General features: G+C 44.5%; 1 protein-coding gene across 1 annotated transcript; it reads left to right on the top strand.

Annotated features, from left to right (window-relative positions):
- Positions 1–386: 386 nt before the first annotated feature.
- LOC114785865 (B-cell receptor CD22-like) lies at positions 387–2,748 on the top strand. Its single transcript, XM_028972507.1, has 6 exons — positions 387–439; positions 612–1,215; positions 1,599–1,695; positions 1,780–1,810; positions 1,968–2,113; positions 2,197–2,748. Exons 2-6 carry the CDS (start codon positions 930–932, stop codon positions 2,252–2,254), a joined length of 618 nt encoding a protein of 205 aa, XP_028828340.1. The 5' UTR covers positions 387–439; positions 612–929; the 3' UTR covers positions 2,255–2,748.
- Positions 2,749–18,772: the final 16,024 nt, after the last annotated feature.

Raw genomic sequence — 18,772 nt, forward strand, 5'->3', positions numbered from 1 at the left:
ACTTTAAAAAAAGAACCAGCTCCAGAAAACATTGTTTCTTTATAGTGTCCTTCTCTCTTATTGTAAATGTTAGTTTCAGGTGGTGTTGGTCAGACGTGGGGTGTAGAGTACAGACCTACATCTATCTGTGCTTTAGAGGGAACATCAGCTGTGATGTCCTGCAACTACACTTACCCCCCTGGACTTACAGTGAAGGAAGCGTTTTGGACTGAACATGGACGGGTTAGATGGGATGGACAGACAGACTATATTGATCTCTCTAAGCATCCAAACTACAAAGACCGAGTTCATGCAGACTGTGGAAATAAAACAAGTTGGTGCTCCCTCAACATAACAAGGCTGAATAAAAGTGATGCGCATGAGTACAACTGCAGAATTATAATAAATGAAAATAAAGAAAAATGGGCCGGTCGACCAGGAATCATGTTGTCAGTAACAGGTACAGTGAACAAATTGCATCAGTTCATCTTTTGCATTAATGCTTTTTTCTTGAATACCAACATAAGAAACATTCTGATGCAGCTTCATTACCACCCAGTGCTGCTCAACACACAGACTTATCAGCACATGACAGACAATAACTGTATTTTTTATTCTGATTAAATTCTTAGATCTGAAGGTGGAACTTGTTGGTGCAGCAACAGAAGGAAATGATGTAAGACTTGAGTGTAAAACCTCCTGCTATCTGAGTAGACGCCCTACATACTCATGGAAGAAGAACGGAGAACCTTTAGAGAAGGAACACACCAAGAACAATGAACTGCAGCTCCACCCAGTCAGCAGGGAGGATGGGGGCAGATACTCCTGTGCTGTTAAAGGCCATGAGGACCTGTCTTCTGCTGAAGTGGAGCTCGATGTTAGATGTCTGTAGGACTTCCATCTTCAAAAAACATCACTGTATGTGATTCATATGTGGAGCGAACATTAAAATGAATAAGTTTAATTTTTCAGATTCTCCCAAGAACACCACAGTACTGGGTGCTCCACCTGCTGAGATACCTGAAGGAGGTTCAGTGACTCTGAGCTGCAGCAGTGATGCCAACCCTCCAGTGCAGAACTACGCCTGGTTTAAGGAGAACGTAACATCTCCAGTAGCAGCAGGACAGAACTTCACCATCACTAACTTCACCTCTGCTCAGGTTGGACTGTATTCCTGCCAGGCGAGGAATGAAGTCGGAGTCCAGAAGTCTACTGCTGTTCTTCTCGCATTTAAAGGTACCAGTTCAGATGGGATTTTTTGAGTCCTCGTCACCAAGCCGCTGTTGTTTTTTCTTTTCTTTTTAGCTCCTGTTATTACTGCACAATTTTTCAAGTCTGGTCCTGGACCATAAGATAATTTAAATGTAAAAGATCTTATTGTAGTCTGGTCTAGTCCACTGAGTGAAGTGATCAGTATATGACTGTACATGTTCTAAGACGAGATCATGATAATGAGGAGGGATGGCATGAGTCCTGCTGCTGTAGGCCAGGAGGGTCTCCTTCAGTCCTCACACTGACTGGAGTTGAACTGTGATACTGAAATATGACACATCCTGTAAATATGAATATAATATTTCCAGCTCTATGGATCTTGTTACATATGATTTTCTCCTATTTAGCGCATAAACCAGCGTCTCCTACGTGGATTCTATATGCAGTAATAACAGTGGCAGCAGCTGTGGGTCTATCATGTCTCATCACCGTGTGTTTCTTATGGTGAGAACCTGTTCTGTATGTTCAACTCATGGAAGTACATGACAGACGTGCTGATCTGTGCTCACATCTTTATTTTTAATGTAGGTACAGAAAGGAGAAGAAGGACGATACTGAGGTACAAATCTGGGGGGGACTGTTGTCTCCCGTACATTCTTCTTACATTCATCACCTGCTTTTCTTCAGCCCTGACTTCACTGTAGGACATTGTGTGTGTGTGTGTGTGTGTGTGTGTGTGTGTGTGTGTGTGTTCTGTTTATTCAACACATCTACAGAGAGACGTCTTGAGGAAAGACTGCGGCCACAGTGCTGCATCCAATCAGGATGATGTTCAGTACGCCTCCATCAAGGAAACCAGAGCTGCTGCTGAGGATGATGTTCAGTACACCACTGTCTATTTTCGACCAGCTACTCATACTAAGTATGCATCATCATATCATTTCTTCTCAATCCCACGGCGAGCTGCACTGGACCTTCTGTAACGCTTTCTTCTTCTCGCTGCAGATCTCCTATTCAGGCAGAAGCTGAGTCTCATGTCATCTACAGCACCGTTCACAACTAGAGTCCCACAGAATTGGTGTTTGCATCTCAATTATTGTTATGGAACCGATGACAAGTTCTGAGGGAGCTGGTGTAGATGATGGGGAATTTTTCTCCAATGTGTGTTGAGGGAGAAGGTGGATTTTTATGCAGCTCAGACCCCTCAGATGGATGGTTAGATACTCCCAGGTTCTGCTCTACTAATGTCCGAGGTTCTCCTGGAGGTTTACAAAACCAGAAATGTGTGTGTACGAGCGTGTGAGCACTATTAGGCTGATGATGTGTGTACCTGAGTGGGCACGTGTGCTCTGGGCACAAGTTCCTCCTACCAAGCTGGAAAAAAATGTGGAAAATTTAATTTTCACCATGCAGGATGTTGCCCATTTAGAAGCAGATGAGATGGGGAGAATTTCTAATCGAGTTAGACTGAGATTGGGAACTTGTGCTGCACCTCGTTCACCGAGCCCAGCGTGACACGCTCTGCACCCACCACCCATGTTTTATTTGTTTCAGGTACGGAGAAGTTTAGTTTGTAGGATGTTAATGAGAGTTATATTTTTCCGTACTGTATGTGTTTATATTATTCTTATGTAATTTATAGAATAATTATATGTGTAGTGATTTGTTAATCTATGTATATATTTTTGAATGTTTAATTGGACGATTTGTATATTTTTACTGTATGGGGAATAAATGTATCGTATGATTCTGGTGAGAGCTTTTCTTGCTTTACCGGAGGGGATCCCGGTGTGAGGCGCTCTGCATCCACCACCCATGTTTTATCTGTTTACCTTTACATTTACAGCATTTATCAGACGCCCTTAACCAGAGCGACTTACAATCAGTAGTTACAGGGACAGTCTCTCTGGAGCAACTTAAGGTTAAGTGTCTTGCTCAGGGACACAATGGCAGTAAGTGGGATTTGAACCCGGGTCTTCTGGTTCACAGGCGAGTGTCTTACCCACTAGGCTACTACCACCCATAGTGAAACGTCAGTTGCAACCAAGTTCCATGTCCTGTTTCTACTATATGTCCACAACGCAGAGTACTTGAAGGAGACCAGTCCAGGGACAATGGAGTACACAACACATTATTGTCTGGATGCTCTAGTAGGTGCATGAGTAAACTCCAGCTAGTACAGAATGCTGCAGCCAGAGTTCTAACTAGAACTAGGAAATTTGACCACATCACCCCAGTCTTACAATCACTGCACTGGTTACCCATCAAATTTAGCATTGACTACAAAATCATACTTTTGACCTTTAACGTCCTAAATGGTCTCGCCCCGCAGTACTAATTTGTACCAACACTTCGTACCAATTTGTTTCCTGACATTCGTATTCTTTGGCTGCATAGTCTTTCACCAGGTGTGTTAGTAGCCTAGTGGGTAACTCGCCTATGAACCAGAAGACCAAGGTTCAAACCCCACTTACTACCATTGTGTCCCTGAGCAGGACACTTAACCCTAAGTTGCTCCAGGGGGGGACTGTCCCTGTAACTACTGATTGTAAGTCGCTGTGGATAAGGGTGTCTGATAAATGCTGTAAATGTAAACCTTGTGACTGAATGACTGAGCGAAGTCATGCAAATCCAGCAGAGTTCACAGTGCTGTGCGACGTAGTTTCTCATCAGTCGATCATCAACCAGTTATCACAGGAGGCACATTGACTGTGGCAGTCTGTACATGACCTGGTGGCTGAGTGATGTGCTTGTAGGGCACAACCTCCCACGGGTTGCCTTTTTTCATCCCAATAGTGTGGCGGAGGTATCTTCACATTTACATCATCTACGTCTGTCCTCCACTACTCTGGTGGCACATGTTTTGTATGTGCTTTTTTATGAAGGTTTGGCACCCCATAAAGCTGTGAACTGACAGCTTTGTATGACGTTTTAGTTCAACTCACCATACGTATTGACAGTCACATGCTTGCACAACCCAGACCTGTGGTCTCTCAGCCATCGTCAACACATCAATGACTAGGCAACTTGGGCCCATCTGTAAATCTCTCACCCACGACTGCACCCATAGCCATCACATCTGTTGACGGTTCAAACCACCCCCATCCACCTCTGTTTGGACACTCATTCTGAAACCAGCCATTTCCTGATCATGTGCCTCACCTCTTCTGCTGGAACATTCCTGGCAGGTTCAACATGACCTCCATTTCTCCTGGTCTTAGTTGAATGGGGTGCCCACTGCTATCATGTCTGCCTCCACCCTAAACCCAGTCCAGTTCTGTCTGCATCACCAAAGCCCAAGTCTTTGTACCTGGATGTAGTGAATTCATCTTTGATGCCCTGAAAAATGGGACAATACGGCCTAAAACAAGTTTTTTTTGTCTCCAAAAAGGACAGGGGGCTGCAAAACTGCATCGTTTGCATCAGAGAGGGTGACGAGTGGGAACCAGACAGCTTTCATCACCCCTTCTGGCCATAATGAAAGTTTGATTATTTGGGCTGTGCAACACACCTTCTGTCTTTCAGCAGTTCACCGTGAGGGCCATGCTGGGACCGTGGGTGTCTCAATAATGTTTTAATCCACTCTCCATCAATAGAAACACACATTCAGTGTATGAGAGCCGTACTTAACAGGTTGCTTGCAATACCGGCTGTACTGTACAGTGGAACAGTGTGCCTCACATAAGTGCTTTACCACATTCCTGGGATTTGCCATCTTACCTCAGGGTGCACATTTACAGCATTTATCAGACGCCCTTATCCAGAGCGACTTACAATCAGTAGTAGTTACAGGGACAGTCTCCCTGGAGCAAGAGTGGGTGCACCACTCACCCCTCTGAGAAAAGCACCGTCCCCACACACTGCTCCCCAAGTGCCTGTCATGGCTGCCCACTGCTAACTAAAGGTGATGGTTTAAATACAGAGGACACATTTTCGTTGTGTGCACAACCTCCTGTCAATACACCAAGCTTATCCCCAGACAAGCCTGGTGGGCTTTATTCATTGAGCACGCCATCTCATATTGCGCAAGTACCAAGAATATCGAGGAAGATGCTGTTTCCTGTCAGTACCCCATAGACACCACCAGCTCTGTTCTGTTGCCCATTCTGTCATACACACGTATTCTGTGTCCCCGTGCTGGACCCTGGAGAATTAGGTCCGTGCCACCCAGGTATCTGACCCTCAACCCACCAACGTTCCTCTGGGTTCCTTACACATGCCACGTCCTGTTGTCAAGTTGTCCTGCACTGGGGGGGCACACTTCTGTTCTCTCTGGTCAGCGCCCCCTCTCCGTCTTTCACTCCGGACACCAAGAACTATTTGTAGGCATCTGCTGGACCTCTTCACCCCCTACCAATTCTGCAATGGACCTGGACCCACCAGTCTCCTGGACACAGGGGGAAAAACACTACACTTTCCATCATAGACCGCTTTTTCAAGGTGTTCAAATTCTAATTTTATTTGTCACATACACAGTCATACACGGTATGATATGCAGTGAAATGCTTTAGCGACTGTACAGACCACAGTATGGCAAATATTGCAAACATAACCAAATATTACACTTTTATGTTTTTAACCAAACACATAAAATATGTGTAACAGGTAGGGTGAAGGTGTGCAAATAGGTGGAGTCAAAGTATAAAGTGACAAAGTATAACAAGTTAAATGTGCAAGTTAAAAAATCTAATTAAAAGTTTGTGCAAGGATTTCTAGGGGAATTGAGTTCAGGTGGAGATTGTTCCTCTGGCACCAGTTCACCAGATTTCCAACCTCCTCCAGGTTGGCCGTCTCGTCGATGTCGGAGATCAGGTCCACCATGACGGTGTCATCAGCAAACTTGAAGATGATGGTGGTGGAGTTAGTAGTGGCTGTACAGTCATGGGTGTACAGGGAGTACAGCAGGGGGCTCAAAACACAGCCCTGGGGGGCTCCAGTGCTGAGGGTGATGGAGGCTGAGACATGTCCACCCATCCTTACTGCCTGTGGTCTCCCGGTTAGGAAGTTGGAGATCCACTGACAGAGAGATGAGCTGAGTCCCAGGTGCTCCAGCTTGGTGGTGAGTGTGGAAGGGATTATTGTGTTAAATGCTGAACTGTAGTCAATGAAGAGCATTTTAACATAATTTCCCTTCCGAGTGTCCAGGTGGGTGAGTGCTGTGTGGAGGAGATGTGTGATGGCTTCATCTGTGGATCGGTTGGGTCGAGTGTGTCCAGTAATGAAGAAATGATGAAGTCTCTGACCAGCCGTTCAAAGATCTTCATCAATACTGAGGTGAGGGCTACAAGGCGGTAGATGTTGAGGGAGGCAGGATGGGGTTTCTTCGGGACCGGAACGATGATGGACTCCTTGAAGCATGTGGGGATCACCGACTGAGATAGAGAGAGGTTGCGTTTACATGGAATCTCGCAGGATATTGTTTCAGATCGTGGACTGCAATTCAGCTCTTCCACTTTAGGGAAAACCTCTCGGTGATACTGTCACCACCACCTTCACATACCTGTTGTTTTTTCACTATTAAACGGCCTCTATGGGGCATATTAATTATGTGATTTCGGACCTCTGAACACCTTCAGGCCACCTTCTGTTTAGGGTGACTTTGCCAAAGACTGCCAATGTGGTTCAGTGAAATGCATTCTTAAAGGTCTTTGGGAAAGTGTGTGTCTGTGTGTGTGTGTGTGTGTGTGTTTGTGTGCGTGTGTGTGTGTGTGTGTGTGTGTGGTGACTGTTTTTCTGCTTTTGAAAAGCTGGATTTTAATTGTTTTGAATTCATTTTGGTTTTTTTTTGGTCTCCAATACAAAAAGCAGCTGAAAAAAATTCTACTTTTCTGGAAATTTGTCTTTTGAAATTATTTCAAATGAATTTTGATGAAAGTAAGGGTTGCCATATTTGAACATTTCTTGCACTAAAGACACCCATTCAAAGTTAAACCATTTAACCAAAACCCTCGTCTTAAACGGTTTTCAGACAAACCCAAAGACTATTTTGATCAAGATTTCCCTCTGACTGATAAATTCTTCAGTGAGTAGCAAGCACCCGTCCAAATTTTAGATAAAAAGATCACTATATAATGAGGCCTGAACACCATGAGTAAATATGCCCTGAAACTATGGGGGCGTGTCCACTGAGGTCCTGAAGAATGAAATTTAAAGTGAAGTGATTGTTATGTCCTCCCTATCGCTTTCCCGGAAGGAAAACATCACATTGCTGCAAGTCCCACACAACCTTCATCCCTCACTGCAGGTAGGAGGACAGGCGAAGCTCTGGAAGGAACGGACAGCTCGACAGGCTCCTAGTTCTGAGGCTCGCTCAGGATTTATTTAACATCAATACCTGGTTTATTTAACATCACAACCTGTATCACGGCCGTTCCAAAAGCCCAGACCATAAATAAATGCATGGAGTGTCAGAGCTTCCTCCAAGACACTGTTGTTCTTTGTGGGCACCCCCTATGTTTTGATGTGATTTGTATGTGATTTCTCTTATTGCCTCCGGTGTGTCAAGTCTAAACACCCAAACCTTTAAAGTTCTTCTCTTCGATAATGCAGACGTTGACCAGGAATATATTTTCACTTTACAGTTTTAATGTCACATATAATTAAGCCCTAAATAGAAACAGGAAGTAACAGAGGAAGCAGATAATAAGGAAACACAGTCGTCAAGGCAGCAGCCGGACAGTAAATTGAACAGGGTGATGCTCAGAGAAATAGTTTCAATTCTGAAGAATTTGTAGATAAATCTTTCTGAACACAAGGAAACATAAAAAATCTGAACATATTAACAACTCAGTTATGAATTTATAGGCAGGACTATACCTGCAGGGTCACCTTGTTGCCCTCATTCTGCACATGTCACATTCTCACAGTACAAAATAAAAAAGACTGTTCCAACCTGCCAGGACATACAATTTTATACCAACATGGTAGAGTTATGGTCAAATGTATAGTGTCTTGTGGGTTCTAACATAATGAGAAATGCAAATCTTTGCCCACAACTCTTTCCTCCCCACTTCCTGGCAACGTTTCTGTTTTTAGACAGGTCGCCATGGTTACCAGGAAACAAGATTCTTATATACAGTTCAGCATGTCCACCTTAATGCATCATGATGCATGGCTCTCTCTTGATCGAGCTGATGGGCATCACCAGATTAAAATGGGTTTGGTCATGTGACCCAATGCTGTCTGCCAAAAAATCTTCAACATCTATTGCTGAAGAAGCAGACTGCAGCCAAGTCAACTCCCCCCATCACCCCTTAACACTTCAGCTTCATCTACACTCTGGTGTAACACGTGGTGCAGACTGGAGCTTCCTGGCATCAGCTACTATGAGGTGATGAGACTAAAAATACCCTCTTCACGGGTTCTCCTTTGTTGTCCCTGGCTGGTGGTACAACTTGTCCTGCTCCATTCGACTAGACGAGACTACTACCACCTTTAAGAAACATTTGAAAACCAACTTGTTTAAAAAGTAACTTCACTCTTGAATTTCAGCGGTCAGTCTACGTTCTATCAATCATCTCCATGGTGGGAAGCTGTAACAAACATAAATCTTCTATTAAATACTGCTGATGACATGTGCTCTTATCAGTACAGTCAATCTTACAGTCAATGATCACCAACTGAACATAGAATTCCTGGTCATTCTGACTTCCACGTTCTTTCTCTCCAGCAACATTCTACTGTGGAGACCATTGTGGTGGGAATTTTCCCATCTGGGGAGCTGCAATAAAGGAAGACAGTTCAATTGATTATCCAAGTTTATTTACCTTGGAGAGGACTCACAAGAAGAACTCCAACTGTTAGTAAGTTCACAAGCATATTTATACCACTGTGGGTAAGAAAGGGTATCACGCTAGCTTCGTCATAGGTGCCTGGACAAGGATACCAGAATCTGTCTCGTGTCCAGCATAACACACTTGTTTGGAAAACATCTAGGCCTTGTACATCACCAAGGTTTAAAGTGAGTTCAAGGTTCCATGTATGGACGTCCGCCGCCGTCTCGTCCGGATTCCAGCGACGCACCTCCGGTAATCGCCAGTTCCCCGCCATGATCCATGTCATGTTTTTAATCAGTTCCCCAAGCGTGACAGACTCTCGGCGGTCTACGAAAGCTACCGTGGGGTCGAGAGGATCTGTCATGGTGTCCATGTCCCCCCTGGCGATTCCAGAGGCGGGGAGTACCGACGAATCCGTGCGACTGGACCTCGATGGCCTACGAAAGCTACCGTGGGGTCGAGGAGACCGGTCGCGCAGTTCAGGTGCTCCCGGCGTTAACCGAGACGAGAGAGGCGGCGAACTTTCCAGCGGGGCGTGCCGGAGACTGACCGGAGTGACGGGTACCGGAGTGACGGGTACCTGTGGACGGCGGGCAGGATGCCGGTCCCCCACAGACAAGCCGTGCTTTGGCCCAGGTCTGACGCCGCCGGTGCATGACAGCCGCCACTCATCCTTATGGACTTCTCCCCCCTTTCATGGACCGTTTTGTGGGGCACTCCCAGTGGTAGTGCCTTTGAGGGGGGATTACTGTCATGATCCGGAGTCCGGACCGGAGTTTCATGTTCGTCCTGTGTAATGTTCCCTGGTCGTGTTCACCTGGTGTCTATTTATATAATTGTATAAAACTATCCTGTTCGTGTCTGTTCGCCGTCGGGTCATTGTGCGTGTTCATGTTCCTTTGTCTCGTGAAGTTTGTATTTAACCCCTGTCGCGTGAAATCGTACAAATGCGTCCTCCTTCATGCCATGTCCAGCCCACCCGTGACAGTGAGATACAGTTGTTTTCTGACTGTTCCATGACCAAAGGTGAAACATGTGGAATGTCCCCATTTCTTCCTTCTAAACTCCCTCCTTTTGATCACTTTGATGATCACCACTTTAGGCACAAAAGTGTATATGACCTAAATGTAAGGTGAGGAGTACATAATTACAAAAATCAAAGAACAATAATGATAACTAGAAGCCAAAATTCCAGGGGAAATTTTGATGGGCCTGTCCGGGCGTTTTTCGTAGGAGCGCGGGCATGCTAACATCAAAAATGCTAACAGGGCTTGGCCAAGGTGCTTCACATGAAATTTGGTGTTGTTTGGAGCATGTTTAAAAATTAGCATGTTAACATGCTAATGCTAGCATGCTAACATCAAAAACGCTAACAGGGCGTGGCCAAGATGAGTCACTGTAAATTTGGTGACGTTTGGAGCATGTTTAAAAATTAGCATGTTAGCATGCTAATGCTAGCATGCTAACATCAGAAACGCTAACAGGGCGTGTCCAAGATGCGTGACGTTAAATTTGGTGATGTTTGGAGCATGTTTAACAATTAGCATGTTAGCATGCTAACGCTAACATCAAAAACGGTAACAGGGCGTGGCCAAGATGCGTCACTGTAAATTTGGTGACGTTTGGAGCATGTTTAAAAATTAGCATGTTAGCATGCTAATGCTAACATCAAAAACGGTAACAGGGCGTGGCCAAGATGCGTCACTGTAAATTTGGTGACGTTTGGAGCATGTTTAAAAATTAGCATGTTAGCATGCTAATGCTAACATCAAAACCGCTAACAGGGTGTGGCCGAGATGAGTCATGTTAGATTTGGTGATGTTTGGACAATGTCCCTAATAAAGCAGCCAAAGGACCAGGGGGTCTTAATAATGTGGATGATTGTCATCCTAATGAAGCTGCTGGTTTAATCTGCCATTGAAAACAGTGCTGTCGCTGCTGCTGTATCAGTACCCCTTGTAGGACCCCCCTTTGCTGGCAATGACACAGTAGCAGTACCACTTAAAAGGGGCCCCATTTTACCAATGCTACCAATGCTAAAATTAGCATTCAATGCGTTCTAATGGGAAAATGACCCTGTTTGAGCGTTAATAGCTCGGCCACGCCCACTCCGATCGCTTATAAAAGTAATAGCACACCTCACACAATATAGTACTAATTTTTGATATATAGCACGCCGGTGTGCGTGGTTCGGTACGACCCGCATTAATTGCCGAAGAGCGAGGCTGAAATAATAATAATAATAACTAGAAGCCAAAATTCCAGGGGAAATTTTGAGGGGCCTGTCCGGGCGTTTTTCGTAGGAGCGCGGGCATGCTAACATCAAAAATGCTAACAGGGCTTGGCCAAGGTGCTTCACATGAAATTTGGTGACGTTTGGAGCATGTTTAAAAATTAGCATGTTAGCATGCTAATGCTAGCATGCTAACATCAGAAACGCTAACAGGGCGTGTCCAAGATGCGTGACGTTAAATTTGGTGATGTTTGGAGCATGTTTAACAATTAGCATGTTAGCATGCTAATGCTAGCATGCTAACATCAGAAACGCTAACAGGGCGTGTCCAAGATGCGTGACGTTAAATTTGGTGATGTTTGGAGCATGTTTAACAATTAGCATGTTAGCATGCTAATGCTAACATCAAAAACGGTAACAGGGCGTGGCCGAGATGCGTCACTGTAAATTTGGTGACGTTTGGAGCATGTTTAAAAATTAGCATGTTAGCATGCTAATGCTAGCATGCTAACATCAGAAACGCTAACAGGGCGTGTCCAAGATGCGTGACGTTAAATTTGGTGATGTTTGGAGCATGTTTAACAATTAGCATGTTAGCATGCTAACGCTAACATCAAAAATGGTAACAGGGCGTGGCCGAGATGCGTCACTGAAAATTTGGTGACGTTTGGAGCATGTTTAAAAATTAGCATGTTAGCATGCTAATGCTAACATCAAAACCGCTAACAGGGTGTGGCCGAGATGCGTCATGTTAGATTTGGTGACGTTTGGACAATGTCCCTAATAAAGCAGCCAAAGGACCAGGTGGTCTTAATAATGTGGATGATTGTCATCCTAATGAAGCTGCTGGTTTAACCTGCCATTGAATCACAGTGCTGGCGCTGCTGCTGTATCAGTACCCCTTGTAGGACCCCCTTTGCTGGCAATGACACAGTAGCAGTACCACTTAAAAGGGGCCCCATTTTACCAATGCTACCAATGCTAAAATTAGCATTCAATGCGTTCTAATGGGAAAATGACCCTGTTTGAGCGTTAATAGCTCGGCCACGCCCAGTCCGATCGCTTATAAAAGTAATAGCACACCTCACACAATATAGTACTAATTTTTGATATATAGCACGCCGGTGTGCGTGCTTCGGTACGACCCGCATTAATTGCCGAAGAGCGAGGCTGAAATAATAATAATAACTAGAAGCCAAAATTCCAGGGGAAATTTTGATGGGCCTGTCCGGGCGTTTTTCGTAGGAGCGCGGGCATGCTAACATCAAAAATGCTAACAGGGCTTGGCCAAGGTGCTTCACATGAAATTTGGTGACGTTTGGAGCATGTTTAAAAATTAGCATGTTAGCATGCTAATGCTAGCATGCTAACATCAGAAACGCTAACAGGGCGTGTCCAAGATGCGTGACGTTAAATTTGGTGATGTTTGGAGCATGTTTAACAATTAGCATGTTAGCATGCTAACGCTAACATCAAAAACGGTAACAGGGCGTGGCCAAGATGCGTCACTGTAAATTTGGTGACGTTTGGAGCATGTTTAAAAATTAGCATGTAGCATGCTAATGCTAGCATGCTAACATCAGAAACGCTAACAGGGCGTGTCCAAGATGCGTGACGTTAAATTTGGTGATGTTTGGAGCATGTTTAACAATTAGCATGTTAGCATGCTAATGCTAACATCAAAAACGGTAACAGGGCGTGGCCAAGATGCGTCACTGTAAATTTGGTGACGTTTGGAGCATGTTTAAAAATTAGCATGTTAGCATGCTAATGCTAACATCAAAAACGGTAACAGGGCGTGGCCAAGATGCGTGACGTTAAATTTGGTGACGTTTGGAGCATGTTTAAAAATTAGCATGTTAGCATGCTAATGCTAACATCAAAACCGCTAACAGGGTGTGGCCGAGATGAGTCATGTTAGATTTGGTGATGTTTGGACAATGTCCCTAATAAAGCAGCCAAAGGACCAGGGGGTCTTAATAATGTGGATGATTGTCATCCTAATGAAGCTGCTGGTTTAATCTGCCATTGAATTACAGTGCTGTCGCTGCTGCTGTATCAGTACCCCTTGTAGGACCCCCTTTGCTGGCAATGACACAGTAGCAGTACCACTTAAAAGGGGCCCCATTTTACCAATGCTACCAGTGCTAAAACTAGCATTCAATACATTTCAATGGGAAATGACCGTGTTTGATCGTTAATTAGCTCGGCCACGCCCACTCCGATCGCTTATAAAAGTAATAGCACACCTCACACAATAAAGAACTAATTTTTGATATGTAGCACGCCGGTGTGCGTGCTTCGGTACGACCCGCATTAAGTGCCGAAAAAAGGCTGAAATAATAATAATAATAACTAGAAGCCAAAATTCCAGGGGAAATTTTGATGGGCCTGTCCGGGCGTTTTTCGTAGGAGCGCGGGCATGGTAACATCAAAAATGCTAACAGGGCTTGGCCAAGGTGCTTCACATGAAATTTGGTGACGTTTGGAGCATGTGTAAAAATTAGCATGTTAGCATGCTAATGCTAGCATGCTAACATCAGAAACGCTAACAGGGCGTGTCCAAGATGCGTGACGTTAAATTTGGTGATGTTTGGAGCATGTTTAACAATTAGCATGTTAGCATGCTAATGCTAACATCAAAAACGGTAACAGGGCGTGGCCAAGATGCGTCACTGTAAATTTGGTGACGTTTGGAGCATGTTTAAAAATTAGCATGTTAGCATGCTAATGCTAGCATGCTAACATCAGAAACGCTAACAGGGCGTGTCCAAGATGCGTGACGTTAAATTTGGTGATGTTTGGAGCATGTTTAACAATTAGCATGTTAGCATGCTAACGCTAACATCAAAATGGTAACAGGGCGTGGCCGAGATGCGTCACTGAAAATTTGGTGACGTTTGGAGCATGTTTAAAAATTAGCATGTTAGCATGCTAATGCTAACATCAAACCGCTAACAGGGTGTGGCCGAGATGCGTCATGTTAGATTTGGTGACGTTTGGACAATGTCCCTAATAAAGCAGCCAAAGGACCAGGTGGTCTTAATAATGTGGATGATTGTCATCCTAATGAAGCTGCTGGTTTAACCTGCCATTGAATCACAGTGCTGGCGCTGCTGCTGTATCAGTACCCCTTGTAGGACCCCCTTTGCTGGCAATGACACAGTAGCAGTACCACTTAAAAGGGGCCCCATTTTACCAAAGCTACCAATGCTAAAATTAGCATTCAATGCGTTCTAATGGGAAAATGACCCTGTTTGAGCGTTAATAGCTCGGCCACGCCCAGTCCGATCGCTTATAAAAGTAATAGCACACCTCACACAATATAGTACTAATTTTTGATATATAGCACGCCGGTGTGCGTGCTTCGGTACGACCCGCATTAATTGCCGAAGAGCGAGGCTGAAATAATAATAATAACTAGAAGCCAAAATTCCAGGGGAAATTTTGATGGGCCTGTCCGGGCGTTTTTCGTAGGAGCGCGGGCATGCTAACATCAAAAATGCTAACAGGGCTTGGCCAAGGTGCTTCCCATGAAATTTGGTGACGTTTGGAGCATGTTTAAAAATTAGCATGTTAGCATGCTAATGCTAGCATGCTAACATCAGAAACGCTAACAGGGCGTGTCCAAGATGCGTGACGTTAAATTTGGTGATGTTTGGAGCATGTTTAACAATTAGCATGTTAGCATGCTAACGCTAACATCAAAAACGGTAACAGGGCGTGGCCGAGATGCGTCACTGTAAATTTGGTGACGTTTGGAGCATGTTTAAAAATTAGCATGTTAGCATGCTAATGCTAGCATGCTAACATCAGAAACGCTAACAGGGCGTGTCCAAGATGCGTGACGTTAAATTTGGTGATGTTTGGAGCATGTTTAACAATTAGCATGTTAGCATGCTAACGCTAACATCAAAATGGAAACAGGGCGTGGCCGAGATGCGTCACTGTAAATTTGGTGACGTTTGGAGCATGTTTAAAAATTAGCATGTTAGCATGCTAATGCTAACATCAAAACCGCTAACAGGGTGTGGCCGAGATGAGTCATGTTAGATTTGGTGATGTTTGGACAATGTCCCTAATAAAGCAGCCAAAGGACCAGGGGGTCTTAATAATGTGGATGATTGTCATCCTAATGAAGCTGCTGGTTTAATCTGCCATTGAATTACAGTGCTGTCGCTGCTGCTGTATCAGTACCCCTTGTAGACCCCCTTTGCTGGCAATGACACAGTAGCAGTACCACTTAAAAGGGGCCCCAGTTTGACCAATGCTACCAGTGCTAAAACTAGCATTCAATACATTTCAATGGGAAATGACCGTGTTTGATCGTTAATAGCTCGGCCACGCCCACTCCGATCGCTTATAAAGTAATAGCACACCTCACACAATAAAGAACTAATTTTTGATATGTAGCACGCCGGTGTGCCGTGCTTCGGTACGACCCGCATTAAGTGCCGAAAAAAGGCTGAAATAATAATAATAATAACTAGAAGCCAAAATTCCAGGGGAAATTTTGATGGGCCTGTCCGGGCGTTTTTCGTAGGAGCGCGGGCATGCTAACATCAAAAATGCTAACAGGGCTGGGCCAAGGTGCTTCACATGAAATTTGGTGACGTTTGGAGCATGTTTTAAAAATAGCATGTTAGCATGCTAATGCTAGCATGCTAACATCAGAAACGCTAACAGGGCGTGTCCAAGATGCGTGACGTTAAATTTGGTGATGTTTGGAGCATGTTTAACAATTAGCATGTTAGCATGCTAATGCTAACATCAAAAATGTTAACAGGGCGTGGCCGACATGCGTCACTGTAAATTTGGTGACGTTTGGAGCATGTTTAAAAATTAGCATGTTAGCATGCTAATGCTAGCATGCTAACATCAGAAACGCTAACAGGGCGTGTCCAAGATGCGTGACGTTAAATTTGGTGATGTTTGGAGCAAGTTTAACAATTAGCATGTTAGCATGCTAACGCTAACATCAAAAATGGTAACAGGGCGTGGCCAAGATGAGTCACTGTAAATTTGGTGACGTTTGGAGCATGTTTAAAAATTAGCATGTTAGCATGCTAATGCTAGCATGCTAACATCAGAAACGGTAACAGGGCGTGTCCAAGATGCGTGACGGTAAATTTTGTGATGTTTGGAGCATGTTTAACAATTAGCATGTTAGCATGCTAACGCTAACATCAAAAACGGTAATACAAGGGCGTGGCCAAGAATGCGTCACTGTTAAATTTGGTGACGTTTGGAGCATGTTTAAAAATTAGCATGTTAGCATGCTAATGCTAACATCAAAACCGCTAAACAGGGTGTGCCGAGATGAGTCATGTTAGATTTGGTGATGTTTGGACAATGTCCCTAATAAAGCAGCCAAAGGACCAAGGGTCTTAATAATGTGGATGATTGTCATCCTAATGAAGCTGCTGGTTTAATCTGCCATTGAATTACAGTGCTGTCGCTGCTGCTGTATCAGTACCCCCTTGTCGGACCCCTTTGCTGGCAATGACACAGTAGCAGTTACCACTTAAAAGGGGCCCCCATTTTACCAATGCTACCAATGCTAAACTAGCATTCAATACATTTCAATGGGAAATGAACGTGTTTGATCGTTAATAGCTCGGCCACGCCCACATCCGATCGCTTATAAAAGTAATAGCACACCTCACACAATAAAGAACTAATTTTTGATATGTAGCACGCCGGTGTGCGTGCTTCGGTACGACCCGCATTAAGTTGCCGAAAAAAGGCTGAAAATAATAATAATAATAATAAATAAATTTTTTGTTTTCCCATTGACACTTTTTTGTTTTTTCAAATTTGTGCATAATCCGTAAATCAGACAGAGACAAACCATACGTCAAAAATTAGATCTTGATGAGATCTACGAGACACCATTAAAAACTTTTTTCTATGTCAAAACCATCTGGACACAAAGTCCAAAAAAAGTCCAATTTTGGACTAGGATAAGATACGCGTTCCGAAAACGCTTTTTGGCGAATTGCGCGCGGGACCGTAAATCCGGCGAGCCGAGCCATACGTCAAACCGGCGGAAGGAAAAGCCGCACGACCTGATATGAGATTTGTGTGTGTGCTGTGAAGCGTTTGTTCGCCAAATCTTAAGAAACCAATTTTTTCACCACACTTTTAATGTTTTGATCACAATTTGTGGCCCTCCTGTAGTCCCCAAACAAGCAATCAATACGTCATTTTGTGCGGAGAGGTCAGGCCTTCGGCCTGACCTCTCCGTTTTTTTGTTGGTCTGACGGCCTTAGCGTGGCAGCCACAAATGCGAGACATGGCATTTTTGCCCTTCTTCCCTATGTCCCATGTTTTCCTGACCACTGTTGCTGGTAGCAACACATCCAATATGTCAGATTGTGTGTCTCGGCGAGGCCTTCGGCCTCGCCTCGACTCCCGTGTCTCTAGCTTTTACGGCTGGTCGCAGGGAGCCAAAAACCTGTGTTCCCAGCACGATAGTAAACGGTAGGCTATTTTTACACTTTGAACCCGATTTGTGGGCGGGCCGTACGACCTACCAAAATAAACAATACGTCATATTGTGCGGAGTGGTCAGGCCTTCGGCCTGACCACTCCGTTGTTTCTGGTACGTTTCACGGTTTTTGCGCTGGCAGCCTTGAACGTAAGACGTGTCCTTTTTTGCTGCTCCCAGCACAATAATAAATGGTCTGTCTTCCTGACAGACCCAATAATAAATAAATTTTTTTTTCCCATTGACACTTTTTTGTTTTTTCAAATTTGTGCATAATCCGTAAATCAGACAGAGACAAACCATACGTCAAAAATTAGATCTTGATGAGATCTACGGAGACACCATTAAAACTTTTTTCTATGTCAAACCATCTGGACACAAAGTCCAAAAAAGTCCAATTTTGGACTAGGATAAGATACGCGTTCCGAAAACGCTTTTTGGCGAATTGCGCGCGGACACGTAAATCCGCCGAGCCGAGCCACATACGTCAAACCGTGCGGAAGGAAAAGCCGCACGACCTGATATGAGACTTGTGTGTGTGCTGTGAAGCGTTTGTTCGCAAATCTAAGAAACCAAATTTTTTCACACTTTTAATGTTTTGATCACAATTTGTGGCCCCTCCTGTAGTCCCCAAACAAGCAATCAATACGTCATTTTGTGCGGAGAGGTCAGGCCTTCGGCCTGACCTCTCCCGTTTTTTTTTGTGCGTCTGACGGCCTTTAGCGTGGCAGCCACAAATGCGAGACATGGCAATTTTTGCCCTTCTTCCCTATGTCCCATGTTTTCCTGACCACTGTTGCTGGTAGCAACACATCCAATATGTCAGATTGTGTGTCTCGGCGAGGCCTTCGGCGCCTCGCTCGACTCCCGTGTCTCTAGCTTTTACGGCTGGTTCACAGGGGAGCCAAAACCTGTTCCCAGAACGATAGTAAACTTTAATAACTTTTACACTTTGAACCCGATTTGTGGGCGGGCCGTACGACCTACCAAATAAACAATACGTCATATTGTGCGGAGTGGTCAGGCCTTCGGCCTGACCACTCCGTGTTTTCTGTACGTTTCATCACGGTTTTTGCGTGGCAG

Source organism: Denticeps clupeoides, chromosome 3 (genome assembly GCF_900700375.1).
Source record: "Denticeps clupeoides chromosome 3, fDenClu1.1, whole genome shotgun sequence".
Classification (NCBI taxonomy): domain Eukaryota; kingdom Metazoa; phylum Chordata; class Actinopteri; order Clupeiformes; family Denticipitidae; genus Denticeps; species Denticeps clupeoides.

Coding starts and splice junctions, on each gene's coding strand:
- LOC114785865 (XM_028972507.1), top strand. CDS start 930: ATGAATAAGTTTAATTTTTCAGATTCTCCCAAGAACACCACAGTACTG. Junction 1,216..1,598: donor TGTTCTTCTCGCATTTAAAG/GTACCAGTTCAG, acceptor TCTCCTATTTAG/CGCATAAACCAGCGTCTCCT. Junction 1,696..1,779: donor ATCACCGTGTGTTTCTTATG/GTGAGAACCTGT, acceptor TTTTTAATGTAG/GTACAGAAAGGAGAAGAAGG.